Source organism: Neopelma chrysocephalum, unplaced genomic scaffold, assembly GCF_003984885.1.
Source record: "Neopelma chrysocephalum unplaced genomic scaffold, ASM398488v2 Primary Assembly neopelma1_22, whole genome shotgun sequence".
NCBI classification, from domain to species: Eukaryota; Metazoa; Chordata; class Aves; order Passeriformes; family Pipridae; genus Neopelma; species Neopelma chrysocephalum.
The window spans coordinates 30,331,652-30,349,043 of NW_020897689.1; the positions used below are offsets into that span (position 1 = coordinate 30,331,652).

A 17,392-nucleotide genomic window follows, 5' to 3' on the forward strand; every position below is an offset into this window, starting at 1 on the left:
TTTTGCCTTCTTTTCCCAGTGCTGTTGCGGTAGATTCACCTGGGGAGACTGCAAGCAGTATAACAGGCTGTTCTGGCTTTTGTGTTCTACTTAGAAATAGAGAATGGCTTGGGTTGGAAGGAATCTTAAATATCATCTAGTTCCAAACCCCCTGTCTTGGTCACTAGACCAGGTTGCTCAAAGCCCCATCCAACCTGGCCTTCCAGGGATGGGACATCCATAACTTCTCTGGGTAACCTGTTCCAGTGCCTCATCACCCTCACAGTAATTTCTTCCTAATATCTAATATCCTAATATCTCATCTAAACCTACTCTTAGCTTAAGGCCATTTCCTCTTGTCCTGTCACTACATGCCCTTGTGAAAAGTCCCTCTCCATCTTTCTTGTAGGCTCTCTTTGAGTACTGGAAGGCCACAATTAGGTCACACCTGAGCCTTCTCTTTTCCAGGCTTCTCTTGCACTTCCAGCGGCTGCTGAGATGCTAAAACTACAGCTTTCTAGGTCGATGAGCCTTCTTAGACTGATTTGAACATGAATACAGTGCTCTGAGATTTAAAGGAATTGGATAACAGTGCCCTGAGAGCAGGCAGTCTGGTATCTGTGTGTTTTATAAGCTTAGTCTGAAACAGCGGTTGTGTGATGCGCAATTCACGTGTTTGATGTTTTTCATGGTACTTGTTTTGTTGTATTAGGTTATATGTTCAATTTTGATCTTTTGGAAGTGCTTGGTCACATCAGCTTATTTAAAAGCAACTCTAGAACTGACCATCTCACATCCATGATTTAGCGCTGAAAAGCATTGTGAAAAGTATTGAAAATATATAACCAAAATATATTTTTAGGAGTTCCCACAGGTATCCAGACTAATAAGCTGGCAAGTGAAAATGCAGAAGTGGTCCAGGAACGCAGACAAAAGGCCATGTGTAGCACGAGACAAGTCTGGTAAGTCTAAAACTAGTTGGAAAAACTAACCACACTCAAACTGAGCCAAGTGCATAAATTGCTGTGAGGCAGAAGGGAGAAAGGAGCACAGTCACTTCCCTCTTTATTCCCAACACTTGTGCTAGAAGGCACAGGCCAGCTGCTGTTTGACAGCAGCTTCCGTGCAGAAAGTAATGGATGTGTAACTGTCCATCACACAGAAACTCCAGGTCACCAGTGTCCTGCACTGCAGGAGCTCTTGCCAAGCACCAGCGTCGGCCACTGGTCTGAGCGAGGTTCAAGGTGGGCTCCATGCTGGACAGGTGAAGACTGACTCTCAGGCTCTATTTTTCTTCTCTCTCTTCTTCCCCTCTCATCTCTAATTCCCTGCCTAATGGGTGTATAGGTAACTACATTCTGGTCCTGCACACCGACTCCTATTAGTTCTGAACTTTGGATCTATGTTAAAATAAATGTTAACTAGAATGACCAACTGGAAAGACTTGATAAGGGTGATAAATCTTTTCATACTTTTATACCTGTGCCCTAAGAGCCATTCCTTGGAGTGGAGGAGAAAAAAGACAGGGCTGAGTATTGTTAAGGGCTAAAGGATTCCTTGTAGCCTTTAAAAAGTGACTACAGGGTGTATATAGAGCAGAGGGGCAGATCAAGTCTCTTGGACTGAAGGACCAGACAGAAGCGATGAGTGGGGTGTCGTTTGCTCCACAGTATTTTTCTTAAGTGAGCCATAGATGTTCATTTCCTCCTCAAGAAGCACAGCCGAGTGAAACCTCGAGAAGGGAAAAGGAGAGCACTCGGTACTGGGAGTACTCTCTGAAAGAGAAAATCCTCAAGGCTTTCCTGTTCCCTGTGGAAAAGGTATAGGACAGTTCAATGTTTATGACGAGAGACAAGGACACAGGCGGGCACCAGATGCCGCTGCAGGACAGGCAGCGGCTACCCTTGGCTGGCCAGAGCCCCTCCCGCCTCCAGAGCCCCGGGAAGGGCGAGCCCACTCTCTGCACACACCGAAGCCTGCCTGCAGAACAGGGCCACGGCTTTGTCCTGCTATTAAGAGGACTACCAAAAATAAAGACACCTCTGCAACATTGCTCTTGAACATGGAATAAAAACTGGCAGCCAGTAAATCACAACTTTTTCATTTGGAAAAAAAAGCCATCTACAAGTCTGATTCTTCTAACCCCATTTCTTTAAAGGCTGCAGTTAGACATTCACTTGTCCCTTTTCTCCAAAGGCAGCCTCTCCCCTTCCTTCACCTGTTTAAATACATTGTCCCAACAGTGGTCAAGAATTGTGGCTTGTGTAAAAATAACTAAACAAATGCATGGGGCAGAAGTTCCTGGGCCAGTAAGCCAAGACTTCTGTCACAAGGCAGCCCTCAATCAAACCTGACAAAGCCCTGGTTTAGGATCTACTATATCTTGATGCCCTTTGCTGATTCATCAAGTTGGCCTGACATCAAATTTGATCCATCAGCTCAGTAGCTGAAAACCATTTAAAAACTAAGGGCAAATCAGCATTTTGATAAGCATTATTCAGTCCTCTATGCCCCACAAGATAAACTAGTTGCATATATGATAGCTCTAATAGCAGCAGGTAAAATAATGAAGCACATGCATATTTCCAGTAGTCACGCACTGCATGCTTACTCACAACTCCAAGAGGGGAAAAATAATGAAAACCTAAACCACAGCCCAAGGTAAAAGGCATGAACAGCTGCGAGCCTTTACCAAAGACATTCCAAGCGATATAAACGGGCTCTGTTCCTGTATTAAACAATAACAGGGTTTATTGCAGTGGTTTTGGCAGAGCTTCATCTCTTGTTATAAACACTCCTGGTCTCACAGCTGCACCAACTTGAAAGCTGAATCAAGTCACAATGTTTTCTCCTCCAACACACGCTCAGAACAATGCTAATCACCTAAAGAAACAAAAATATTTGGACAAGCCAGACTCTGGCAATTCAGACTATTTGAGGATGGTGTCAAGCCTGTCTTTAGCTCAAGTAATTGCATTTAACTACTCCCCTGATTCAGCTTCCCCTTCAAGTTAAACACAACTCAATATGATTGCTTTCATGCATGGGTCTTGAAACCAAGTTCTGCTAAGATTTCAGGCTGCTGCTTATTTTAGCAAAACTTGCTTTAGTTGGCCTAGATTTCCCCTCTTCCACAATTTACTTTCAGTAACTGTATGATTTTTACAAAAACCTGTTACAAAAATATGCACAGTGCAAATCACATATAAAACCCCACCACGTGCCAGTTCAGCCAGTCATAGTAAATGTATATGTTTTTTGTGAGTTAAGGTCTATCTGAAACTGTCAGAAACATCAAGTGCAGAACTGAGGTCAGCTCTGTTACAGAAGGCAAAGGGCTGGAAACACTGCTGACCCTGTTGGAAGAACTCTTTTAAGCAACACTCTGGTTTACCCCTTTCCAATCCATCCTGACTTTGTCAGGGAGAATGCTGACAGAAGGTCGGATATATGAAGGAAAATACTGTACATACAACACATGGTGATGGCACAATCCAAAACCCGTTTAATTACAGACACCATTGACTTTGTGCGCTTTGCACCTGGCCCTGAGCTCCTGTTGCACAGGACCGTGGGTCATGAGAGGTCAGATTTCACATCTGTCTTCCCTTTAAAGCATCACCAACAAAACACTTTCCCTTCACAAAGTTACTCTGAACATCTTGTGCATATTTTATAGCAAACATAAGAAGGATTACCAAACCAATTGGTCAGATTAATAAAATAATAATCTTAGTGGTGTATTACAAAAGAAATGTGCAAGAGTTCCTCCTAAATCAAACTACAATACTTAGCATTAATGGAAATATTTTTAAGCACTTTCTAATAATTTTGCCATTTTCCAGTTAAGACAGGTATCAGGAAACCTTAAGGCAAAAGGCTTCTTCTTCCACAAAACAGGCTCTTAATGGTTTCTCCCTAACATAACGTGCACACAACAGCATATTGTCAATTTAAAAAAATATTTAATGCTGCCAAAAAGTATAAAAATACAATAAGAATGGCAGTACAAAACAAAATATTTCCTAATTTATTTCTTTTACATCTTTCTACATTAATACAGGCATTATAAAAAACACAAGATGGCAAATTATTTCGTTTTGCAAAGTAGCACACGCTGCTGGTGGTCTTCATCCCCTCGGTGCAGTTTACGCTGTAAACAGATAACTGAGGTCTTCTTGGTACTTAACAGACCTCACTTTTTGTTCCCGAAGAGGGGGCTCATGTCTTGCTTTGCATGTCAATAATTTGCAGTTTATAGCTGCAGAATATTCACAAGTCTTGAAGGCTTAGGTGTCAGTCAGTCTCGGCCTGCGACATACAACCAAAAGAAAGTCACCGATTCAGTACAGAGTACAGGGGAAAAAAAACAACAACAACAAAAAGAACTAAGAACTGACAGCGGGTTTGCAGCCCACTGTCAATACCAAACAGCTTCTCATGCATTCCCTGGGGCAACTACTGCCTCAGAGCAAGTACTCTTGGAAAGCTGTTGCTTTTCCAGAAGGTATTTCCATGTTACAGTATAAGGCACATCCTTGCTGGGGATTTTCAAGTACAGGTCTCAGTCCAGCAAACCCCTTCCTCACACATTTAACCCCAAGCACTGCAGAAGTCTCCTTGGGCCTCAGTAGGACTATGGCAGGCTGCATCTCAAGACACACCACCTCTCACGGCTTTGTAGGCCACCCCGGCACAGCGGCACAGAAATAACCGTTTACAGGCAAAGGTTTCCTGTAGTGAGGAAGACATCCCAGCACTGTACATTCTGCTATTAGGCAAGGTAAGTGTCTACTCCGAGGAACACAGAAAGACACCTTGGTGTTCACAACACCACACCCCCAAGCTACTACAAGTAAAACAAGTCTGAGTTCTGCGAGCACTACACTGATTCATAATTCAGCTTTCCTTGATCAGTTATGACACATTGAAAAAGGGCTTCCAAGTATTTATCCTTCCAATTTAAATAAAGACTCAGACAGAGATGCAATTTTGAACACATTTATTTTTCGTACATAAAAATGAAAGACTGACTTAAACTTCAGGGGCAAACAAAAAAGCCCAGGAAGACTACTGTGTGTTACGTCAACTTTGCAAACACCGTCCTCTGGCTTAAGCCACTCGGCCATGCAGAAGACTTCCTCTTTTGTCACCGTTAATATACTTTCTCGTGCAGTCCTCAAGTGTCTCAGGTTTTACTATAATGCCAAACAGCAAACTAAATATATAATTTGGTTTACATTCATTAAACATAAAGCTAGCCAGGCTTTTTAATTGCCTGCACAATCCAGTCACACATACATGCATACACATTTATGCCTCTTCCCTTTTCAGGGGGATATAAACTGATATCAGTAAACCATTTTACTCGAGGTTTAACAGAATAAGCTAAGTTTCACTTGCAACATCTCACTTCCATAAAATAAATCCATAGGTTTTTTTAAATTGCTATTTCACACTGAATTAAATTATTTTACTTAATACATTTCAAGGAAAATACAGATGTACCGTCACTCTAAGTGGACTGTCCCTGCACCAAGAACATAAACAGGAAACCTAAAGAACTAATTCCAACTTTGGAAACTCCTTGCAATGGAGATCCAAATGTTTGCTAGGGATTTTTTTAATGAAAATGTGCATAATTTGTACATGAGCGTTCATCTGAGAGTCAAACATTGTTTTATCAAATTCAGAGATGCCCACTGTGCATCAAAAATTTTGACTGATGCATTTCCAGAATAGAAGAGAAAACCAAACACAGTAACCCTTTGGACCAAGCCCAACAATGTTTTAGAAGTAGCACAGGACCAGCCAGCAGCTTGCCAGAAACCAGGGTGGAGGGAGGCAGGAGAGGGGTCAGAAGGCACGTCCTTCAATTTCACCCTTTAAGCATTTCCTATCATAAGGGTGCCTGGGATCAACAGTTCTTCATTTTGGCCCATAGTTGTTCCTATTTAATGTCCAAGTTGTGCAAAACTGCTGGAAATTTAAATCCCACAGAATTACAAAGTATCACAAGGGCTTAATGTGCAGCAGCAACAAGCCTCCTCCAGATATTGGGTTTTAAGGATTAGTGATGGACCAGGAGGAAGACTTTTATCCAAATTATTTCCTGGAGTGTACTAAGCGACCTGTTGTTTGCTTGTCCTTCCTATTCTCATACTGCCATGAACAATTCACTGTTCAAAATAGTTTTATCCAGGACTTTTATCGGTTCATTTTCCTTAAATTATTAACAGTTAAGACTCCCAAGGTACTTGCAATCACAGAACCAAACTAAACTTTTACAGAACAACTGCTGAATGTGCAAGTCCTGCTTTATTGCATCAAGAAAGTAAGAAAGTGTGAGGAGATGCAAGATGGCCACCTCCTGCCCTGCTCCACCCTGAAATGAGGAATGTTTGCTGAGGATCAACAAAACTGAAAAGCCAGAATTTGGAAGATGGAATCGGGAAACAACTCTAGTGACAACCTGACAAGTTGCAGTTAGAGCTCAGTGCCTGTAGAATACTGGTGGCCCAGGAAACCCTTCTCATGCCAAGAGCAGGGAAATAAATGACAGTGTGATATCAGTGAAGGTTTCGCCTGCACTTTTTCCTTAGCTGCTTTTAAGTATTTAGAATAAAATCTGGAATATTTCTGTTACAAAAGCATTTAATTACATTCCATGTATTTTTCCATAACCAAAATATATTTATAAGGCACATACATTTACACCTACTAACAGTTACAGCTGATACTGAAACACCTGTCTTCTCAATTTAAAGAAAAAAAAAATCTTCTGACGGTCTTGTTGGCTAAAAGTTACTGTGGTTGTAAAAATGGTGAAACACCTTGAAATATGTGAGCTGCCTGCCTACACTGTGTCAAAGCAGTCAGCAAGTCATTTTGCTATTAGGGCTGCACATTTGGTCAGCAATGCCACAGAACAAATTGTCTTGTTCTATTGACGCACAAGTTCCCGAATTGAGAACTGTATGAAACTGCACTTGTTTTCCTGATCTGGACCCTTTAGCATTTGTTTACTATATAAACACTATATAAACAGTGTGGTCCAAAACAGTATTAGCTATTGCGAAATGAGAATTCCAAAGGGTAAACTGTACTTAGCTTTGTGTAGTAAATGTCAAAGTAACTGGGCTCCATGCCTCTTATGTTGTTACCAAGCTTGGATGTTCTGAAAAACTTTCAAGTTAATTCCTTTGAATAAGGAACCAAGTAACCATCCAGCTCTTTTAGTATTTTTCAGCAATAAATCCCGGAAGCACTTTACAAAATGGGAGGGGGACAAAGAAAATTCCCAAAAATTCCCAAAACCCCACACCCAACAGAAAATAACCAAGCTTAGAAAACAGAAGGAGAAAACATGACTTCTCTGAAGTCACCCAACAAGGCAATGCTTGAATAAATAAAATCCATATTTCAAAGTACAATCCAATCCTACAAATTATTAGGTCTCAAGTGGAACAACAAGCTACATACAGCCACATACCATCTGTACTGCAAGGTAATTTAAAGCGAAGAAATTGATTTGTGTTGAATTACTATTTAGAAAGTGTTATTGCCCAAGGAATGGAAAGGGAGTGCTCGATAATTTTAAAGGGGCTGTAGCACAGGTATTCCCAAAATATTAGTCATGAAGTGTTTTACCATCACGTCTCTAATACAGTGCTGGAGAAGCTGAAAAGCAGTTCTAGACTTTGTGAAGCCACCAAAGTGGCTCATACAGGCAAACAAACTGGGTATGGCAGAACACTACCAACATTTCTTTCCTACTAAAGCCACCCTTGGAAGTCCAACTATAGTTTCCTTTGAATGTGCTTTCTACACTTATCACTGATGAATGAATTCTTTCTAGCAATTAAAATCTATAGACACACAAAACATTATGTCTCACATTTAATGGAATGTCAGAACTTGAAATGTTGGCCTTCAAACAGTAGCTGAAGTCTGAATACATTAATCAACAGTATGATTCTCAGTGGGGACTAAGTTCTCAAAAGTCTTAAAAAAAATTGAATTTCTATGCCTTACTTAAATAATGAAAACTACAAAAAATAAATAAGGAATGCAAATTAACAGAGTAGAAATTGGCAAGTGTTTCATCAGACCCCTAGCTGCTCATTTCAAACTGGAGAGACAAAATATGGGGAATGGTTGCACTGTTCTTTTCATGCACAAATTATAATTACATTTAGTTTCAAAATGAAATTCTTTTGGTCAGAAATTTGTACAAACTGAGCTTTTAAAAGTACAGTGAACTACAAAAAGATTAAATATGCAATTATAAAATATATTTATCCTAGGTTGTAAGAATATAAAATGTTTAAGTTCATGTCACTAGTACATTACACATATTTAAGGATAACTTCTTTGCATTAATAATGTAAATGATACAACATTGTTTATTGCTTATGTCAGGCATGTAAATTTAAATCCAGACAGCCTTCAGTAGCTAAACCTCCATGGTTCAGCTTTGTTTAAGATCTGGTAGAACACCATTTTAAAAAGTGTATAAACAGTTGCAGCAAGTTTGCACCTGCTCATATAAACAAAAACCATCAACTCTGTTGGGGGGCAGCAGTTCATTTTTGTAAGTACCTGCAGTGGAAAGTCCTGAGATGTCGACATGGGATCAAGTTTACATCACTTCTCTACTGTATGTAACAGTCTGTACCCATTCCAGGAGTAAGGAGTTTACTGCTTAAAGTCACACCCCTAGTCATTAACTTGCAGCAAAATTACCTGTTGGAGCAGTCACGCTTACTGTTTACTTACAAGGAATGTTCTTGAAAATACATTTTCCAGAAAGAATAAGCACCAACTAAAATCAGTGTACCAAACCCAATCTTAGTGAGAATAGGTTTCCAATATAACCACCTTTTTCTTTTTCTTTCAGTCTCATTTAGCTTCTGCTTCATCTGCTGCAGCTTCTGTGCTGTGTTTGCTTTTCTATCCTCCCGCAGTCGTTTTCGGACAGAACTGAAAGAGAAAAAAAAAGATAAATCTTACACTGTAGAACAGGAAAAGAGGCTATTACAATATTAAAGCAAACCTCTTTCCAACACAATCCCTATTGTTAACCCACTATTAGCATAAAGTAGCAGTATATATAATTCAAGCCAAGCAATCTTTTATGATGTTTTAACCACCTTGATGTGGAGAGTTTCAGATCAGTGAAGCCCCATGAAGTAAGTAAATGACAGATGTAAAGATGTACATGGTGCTTGACCTACGTTGTTCAACAAAGAATAGATAGAGCCAGCTAAATTATCTGAGCTTAGCCTTTCACCCCTGTCTGTGCCCCATTTGGTGGCAAAGATGTTTTAATGGAGGCTGGTTTTGTATGCAATGTCAGATACTACATGCAAACATTCATAGTATGTACATGGGTCCCTCCACTGCAGAGTTCACACCAGCCCCAATGATACACTGATCCAAACCTACTCACACCTGCATGCAGGTTTAATAATAACTCATCTCAGGCTGTGAACCAGATCTTGATAAAGGACACAGACTGAAAACCCAGTTCTGTGTGTTATTACACTGTCAGGGCCACCTTGTAAGTCTTGTCTCCAAAAGTACCCTCACAATCTCTAAGACAGCCCATGACTATGACACAAAACCCCATTTTGATTGTCCAAGTCCTTAGCACACAACCACCACACTCACATCCACGCCCCACCCCTCCCGCTTGTGAGAGGTTCCTTCAAACATCTACAGAACTGCTGTCATTCCCTCTCAAAAACACTCATGAAGACATGGAAAGACAAACCCATCAGGGCATTTAGTAAGCCAGAAGTTATTTCAGAATTCCAGCCTATCCACACTGAACTGCTGTGTTTTGTCTCAGGCTGTAGCCCTTTGGGACAGATACTGCCTCCTCCCCGTGCACTGCACGGCTCAGGTCAGCACAACCCTGACTGATTTCTGGATTTCTGGTTATGGATCAACATTTGGTGACCCCCATGGGGGCAGGCCCAAGTGACAGTGCCTCCCAGCTGACATATTTGTACTTGTGAGGCAGAGACACTTGAAGGAGAAAGACTAGTTTACATGACAGCTAAACCACAGAAAGCTACTCACAGTGCTAGATTCAACATGAACAGAGGGTAACATCTGGCTCCAATCATACAATTTCAACCACTACACAGAAAGTGGTAGGTGATCAAGCCTTTGTGTTTCTGTTTTTTAAATCAGAAGTCAGCATTGTATTTAAAAGTCAGTATCAAATTATTTTTGGCAATTTTAAGACCTAATTCACACTGCACAAGGGAGTTCACTAACAGCCTGCGGGAAAATGCTTTCAAGCATGAGGTTTAGCTGCTTCAATTAGAGACATTTTCTTCTCTTGACCTTTCAACAGTAAAACTATCACAAGGAACAACTGAGGTTGTATTTTTAAAATAATTAAATAAGACAGTCAAATACCACCATTTCTTCCTCTCTACTGAAGAAAGATCTTGAAATTTTCTTATTATAAGAAATAAGCCTTTTGAGAGAGTGTATATGCCCTCTAAACGTTTTCTTTATCTTGCCTACCTTTCAGTGTTCCCATCTGTGATATCTTGAACTTTAGTGGACAGGTCAGTGTTTACTTTCTCCATCTGATCTTTGTTCTCCAGGCCTATGCTGTTCCCATTGTACTTCTCTGTGATAATTTTAGTTGGGTGCGGAGGAGACTGCTCGGAATGTGGCGCTTGGTCCTCCTTAGAGAGCTCCTTCCACCGTTTCTGCAAACAAGGAGAACATATTTCAAACATTCCCCTAACACTACAGACAGCCCTTGCTCAAGATGTCTTCCAAAAGAACAGTCACAAAAGTAGATTAAAAGGAACTACCGGATCAAGAAAAAATTTGCTAGATGAAGAAATAAGGTTAGAGGAAGATGCATCTTCTCCAGCAGTGATCAGTGATCCTTTTTTCTGTTTCTCCGGGATGATGCTACTAAGGCATGAGGCCACTAGCTTTAGGGTTTGTATTGTCCACAGTAGCTCCACAACTAGGAAGCAACCTAGTTGTGTCACCTGGCACTGTCCAGCACTTTCCATCTCCCTCTACTCACTACAGGCCTACACTGTGCTCTTACCTTTCATGGCTTCAAAATACAATAGGACTTGCATGCAAGAACTGCCTAAAAAGAGAGAACTGGGAAAATTTTACTAGATTTATTTATGCCAGTCGCAGACTACTAGTTCACATAGTGGCCCACTAGCTCAGAGCTCTACTGCATCATAGAACAGTTATTCACCTTGTTTTGGGAAGTAATTTAAACCAAGATGGAAAAAAAATTGGAAGTAAACCTGGTTTGCTAGATCTCTGCCCTAATGAGTAACTGTTCTAATGATGAACAGTCTGAAGGACTTGGTGCAATAGAACTTCATGCAGAAAAAAACGCTAGGAAGTTCACAGGAAGGAAAAGAATTGTCCCTAAAAACCCATCATTTCTTTTCTCACACAAATCATTCAGTACCTATAAAGACATAGAATACCTTGTAGAAAAAAATCAGTTACTTTTAAAAGTCTATGATAGGGAGGATGAACTGAAAAATTGACTCTTCTCAAATCTAAGTGATAGACTCCTGAATTCAAGACTGATAGTTTACTAAATATCAAACTCAGACAGTGATATAGAAAAGCCAGCCACTTATAAATGGACTGCTGGCAGAATGAGTTTTAACAATGAACTGACTTCTCCATTGCAAAGAAGCTTCCAGTACAGATCTGAAATTCACAAAGGGACTAGTCTTGACTCAAAAAATACTTAATTCTCAGAGGTTTTCTTTGTTTTGTCTTAAACAAACATACAAACAAAAAAGAAACAGCCACTGACAAATGGAAATCCACTTAGCAGCTCCTCCTTACTGTCACAGAAAAAGGCCTTTTGGAAGACACGTTTGTGTCCACAACAGACTTGCTGCCTAAGACAAATAATGATTACACCTGTAGTGATAAAGCCACACAGGAAGAACTGAAATCAGAGACAACTTTACTGCTCTTGTCATACAGAAGGAATTTCTCACCAAGAATTCTACTCTAAACATGTAATAACAATTGCTGAAATGGCTGGTAATTCCAAGTTTAAATACGTATGACAAGACTGCATGAATGGCAGGACCAATTAAATAATGCACAACCTTAAGCAGACAGACTGCATGCATGCAGTTGCAGCCACTAGCTGGCAGCAAGTTAAGGTTGTGTTTGCATACTGACTTCCAAAACCCATGGCTATGTCAGAGATTAACATCTGGCTAATGTTATAATAGAGAGGCAGTCAATAACTTCATGCCCTCCCCATTATTAGCAGACAGAAGTGAATACCTCTCACACTCTGGAGAGTATAACTGTTCCATTCAGGGTCAAAAAAACAGCCTATCTGACCTCGAAAGAAGAAATACTCCTTTTAAGTACTGCCAATCGATTTTCTGCACGTGACCCTGAGGCCTAAAGAGAAAAACATCAGGACAAATGCCTGCAATGCAGGAAACACTGGTTTAAGAAAGATCATGTGAACAATCATAACAAGAAAAAAAGAACAAATGAGAAGTGTGCCTTCTTAGGCATTCTCTTACTACGAAGAAATAACACACTTGAACCTGATTGCTCCCTCGTATCCAGAAATAAGAAATCCTGTGATCTAGATGGGTAAGTGTGGGAACCCAACCTCCTCACAGTGTGGACCATGGCTTTGTAAAAAACAAAGCAGAAAAATACTACTGGAGGCAATACCTCATACCACCAGAAACAGCTTCCAGAAAATAAAGACACTAAACTGCTGTTAATATTAGGATGAACCATGAAGTCTTCTGGGCATATGGCACAGGTGTCAAGACTAGCAGAACACTGTCCCAGGTGTTGATTAGCAGTTGTGCAAAATTATTTCTAGCAAGTCAAGAAACATTTGTTAAAGAGAAGACTCAGACAACTACCAGAACCACAGAAGAGAGAAAATGTTTTAGCTTATCTGCTCTATTCATGATTTTAAGAAATCAACAAAATAAAAAAGCCCCAGCATAAGAAAGCAGAATGAAGTCTGCTTCAAAGCCTCTCCTCCCAGTCCTCCCTTGCACCCAGCTCCAGTCACTTAACATAGCTGTAGCTACTGTTACGCCTGCAAGCCACTCTGATGAAACAGCAAGATAGGTAATTTTTTTGCCCCCAAATTAATTATATTTGGCTAGATTCTACTAAATATAACACAGATTTTAAGGGACACGAAAAAACACAGCAACTTTAGTAATAAACTATATCTGTGGAATTAGGCAACTTTTCTGTTGGGAAAATACATAGCAAGGATCAAGAAATTCTAAAAAAGATCCTTGCTATCTTCAAAGCAGTACTGGTCATTACTTTTGCTTTTTAGTATTGAAGATACCGACTGAACCTTCTTTCTCTAAACATTTGTACAGACAAATTATTTTTATATTTTATTGAAAAGGGGACATATATATAGATTAGAAGTTTAGTTCATAGAAGGCACTGAACAGATATCCTCTGATACCTCCTAGGCATCTATTGAAAAAGACTAATTATTTAAATTCCACAAAGTTACATGTTTTAAAATAATTTGGAGCTCATTTTTTACTACTGTTGCAGTCTGCTGTTTAAATACATAGAGCTATACATTTACCTGTATAGTTGAATCCCCCATTATAAATTTTGCTCCTTCTATTACAGCCATATATGAAAATCTTAGTTGATCAGGAGTCTGAATAAGTCCCATTCGATATTTTCTCATATCCAGTAATACCTCCTTAATATCTACAGAAAATGGGTCCTTTTTTTCCATCTGTAAAGAAAGTTACATCGAAAGTATCAATGGTATATAAAAATAATTGCAAGTGAAAGTCATAAAATTCAATCTAAAAATTAATTTCTTCATATTACGCTTATATTGGTTATATATAAAATTAACAACTCAAATGATTTCTATTTTGTCTTTACAGATAAAATGCAAACCATCTAATGAAAACTTACTATGAACAAATCAATGATCCTGTATTAACCAAATAAATTAGTACCCTAATATCAAGTTTTCAACTGAAGAAATTTAGGTATGCTTGATTTTATTCAGGCATGTATTGAAACTTTGAAATAAGACTATAAGAATCAGAACCGTAAAATAGTATTTCCTGCTGCTCCTGAATGGAACAGCAATTTAGACTGACTGAACGTGGCAGAAGTTTCCTTATTTAAAGCAGAATCCCTAATCCAGGCAATGCACACACTTGTCCCTACATTACATTCATGGGGTGTTTTTAAACATATATCTGCGCTTCTTACAATGTTCACTATAAATCATATAATATTAAAGTATATTTGCATCAAAATATACCCGTTTTTCAAAATGCATCAAAAAAGAAAAACTGAAGAAAAAAAACCAAAAAATAAGTTGAGAGGATCTAACCAAACCAGAAGACAAGTCTCTTGTCATTTAAATGAAATCCTATTTCACCTAACCCTGTGCTGTCCTTTTCATTATTACCACGCACAGACAAATAAAAAGTCTATGCCTGGACTTCAAAATCCAACAAAATTCTAAAGCAATTTTAAATATTATTTAACATTTAAAGTTCACTCATGTAATGAGCAATTTTGATGACGTAGCTCACTGAGTAAAAATAGAAATCTATACATCCATGTGACACTGCAACTGGCTACCAAGCCCCACCTCCCAGAGGGCTGCACAGAAAGGGAAATTCTGCACCACTCTTCATTACATACTGCAGGAGATCCAGGGACATGCCTGAATTCTCATGCTAGTTCAGATAACAGTTTTCTGCACTCTTAAGAAAAGGGGTCTGTCAGACTTCTGAGATATTCTGTGTTTGGAGAAAAAGACTTATAGAATTAATTATCTCCATATATATTCACAAGCTTAACTTTAAACTTATATTAAAAAAACCAACCAGTCCTCAACCTTCTCTAAGCTCATCTTATATAAAAGGGAAAGAATGCTTACTATTTACTTTCCAGAAAGCTTTGAAAATACGTAATGTACTTGAAGATGGATTTGTAAATGCATTTCAAGAGCCGTGTTTTTAAACCGTCAAAATATGTGAAGAAAAATAAAGCATGATGTCTCAATTAAAGTTTCCACTGGCATGTCATTAACTTCAACGTTTTTAAAGCCTTCTGACCAAAAAGCCCACATTGGGAAGGGAGGCGGGGTGTCAGGAGAAGGGAAGAGGTGACAGAGCGAATAAGCAAACACTTACCAGAACCAGACAAGTGTCTACTAATGAAAACGTGCCGGAACGTCCTATCCCTGCACTGCAGTGAACTACTGCAGGCCCGTGTTCAGGACTCAGTGAACCAGACTCTCTGACTTTAAACAGGAAGTTCAGGAATGAAGCTGGGGATTCAGGAACTCCAAAGTCTGGCCATGTGGTATAATGAAAATGAGAGATCATCCTGGACTCACCACTCTAGAAGTGAAAACAAATAAAACAATACAGCTAGGAAGTATTCCTCTTTTGTTCAGTTAGCACATGTTTCCCCAGTCTAAATCAATAGCTATTTTCTATTTTAAAACTCCCATTTAGACAAACCATCCCATAACTTGCTTGAAGTTGGATGACAACCAACAGTGCAGGCTGAAGCAGTTTTTTATCCGAATTGGTCATTTCCTCCTTTCCAATTATTACCATACGCATTTTTTTCTTCTTCTCAAACTCCCAATATATTTGGGTTGCTTTACTACTTACTCCCAAATATCCTTCCTTTTCTACCATTAGTGCAGTTTAAAGGCTGACAGCAGTTACTAGACAGCTAGAATTAATACTACTGAAAAAAGTCCACATCAGTGTTGTATACACTCTCCACTCTTGCTCAGAGCAAGTTTTAATGCCAAGAGGTATCACATCTCCTTTCTATGAACCATGTTACTGCAAGCAGCAGGAAGCGTTATGGAAAAGGCCTGTAACAACCCATACAGCAGGATGTCTAGCAAGACTTCTGCAGGACATATTCAGTCTTTTTAAGTAAAAAAGGAGGATTCCAAAATCATACAGTTGCTTTAGAACCACACAGTTCCTCTCCTAGCATGAACAACTAACTGCAAGTATTGAAATGACAGCAAGAATATGTATATAAAATCTGGATTATATTTTTATGGAACTCACTTCAGACTTGCTGTTAAATGCTACTCCTTGCCATGATGATTCTGAGACAAACTGATCACTGATTTTAGCTCGGGAATTTTAAAAACGTTCAGTTATTTTTACCTTCTCTCCATTACATCAAATTTTCCACATAGACTGAAACCTACCTAAACCTGGACAGAGTTTGAACAGAGGAAGATTTAAATTATCAATGTATTCTAGAAAAGTTATTTTTCCTTCTTCAGCAACAGTAAAATACAGCCTTAAAATTAAAATAAACCCTACTGTTCTTCATCTGCTCAGTCCGTTTCAACTTCTTACCAGAGACAGCTAAGGAAACTCCTTTGTGAAACTGAAGTAATCCAGTTCGTGGTTACCACAGTAACAAAAATACTCTCCCATTTTGTCTTTTGCCTTCAATGCCTGATACTGCAAGACTGCCAGTATTTTCACAGAAAACACTGAATATTAACACAACTCCAGTGACTCTCAAATGCACAGTTATCTTCCAGAAATATTTTGTCTTTTGGCTAAGAGCTCAACAAAGACAACAGAGTGTGATCTATGATATTGGGAAAGTGAGTTCACATTAAGATTTCATGCAGAAAAAAGACTACCAAGGCCTAAATTGTGTAAATACACTGGGACTTTCCTTCGTCTGAAGCAAAGCATTAAAACAAGAGCTTGCATTTTCAACTGAGATCTTTCAACTGCTCCTCTGTACCTAATTTTTTAAGTGCCAAGTTAACTCACAAATCAACAGAAATGACCTGTTTGTTTAAAAAACATGAAGGAGATAAATTTTTTATGAGAAATCTGGAAATAACACCCAAGCAATTTCCTCTATTTTTAAGAAAAATAATTCATCATTTTAGAAACAAAATGAAGAAGAAAACTGGAGAGGTGAGCTAAATGCACATATTAGGTAAAGCAAAGGTTAAGGTTGTTCCTTGTGGATCTAGACAGTCTGTAAGTGGCAAATGATACTCCCTTCCCGCAAGACTGTTAGACAGCATTACAGATGAAAACCTCCCTTACACCTCAAAAAGGCAAAAATGCCTTTGTCATTTGGTATGTGGGGTTTGTCTGTGTAGAGGTGTTTTCCCCCCACTCTCATCCTCTAACAAGCACTAGCATTCTCTTCCTAAAAAAAAAAAAAAAAAAAGGTACTGCTTCAAGCACATGGCCAAGTGTCACCCTGCTTATACACTAATCTGAAATAAGTATTTCTAAAAGAGAGATTAAACAGCACCGTTGCACATGTCACTCAGCTCTAACCCACAGAACTTTCTTTTTTTCTTTCTTGCATG

General features: G+C 39.1%; 1 protein-coding gene across 2 annotated transcripts in view; it reads right to left on the reverse strand.

Annotated features, from left to right (window-relative positions):
• Positions 1-3,980: 3,980 nt before the first annotated feature.
• The window catches only part of PTPN2 (protein tyrosine phosphatase, non-receptor type 2), a 28,907-nt gene continuing 15,495 nt past the window's right edge, over positions 3,981-17,392 (reverse strand). Inside the window, exons 6-10 of one of the 2 annotated variants that reach the window (XM_027677056.1) lie at positions 15,198-15,407; positions 13,610-13,768; positions 10,522-10,712; positions 8,860-8,961; positions 3,981-4,290 (exon numbers count right to left, since the gene is read on the reverse strand). In XM_027677056.1, the coding sequence (XP_027532857.1) occupies positions 4,269-4,290; positions 8,860-8,961; positions 10,522-10,712; positions 13,610-13,768; positions 15,198-15,407 (684 nt within the window). In that variant the 3' untranslated portion in view covers positions 3,981-4,268. Of the gene's footprint in view, positions 8,962-10,521; positions 10,713-13,609; positions 13,769-15,197; positions 15,408-17,392 lie in introns of both variants that reach the window. The other variant, XM_027677048.1, reaches the window with a different exon arrangement.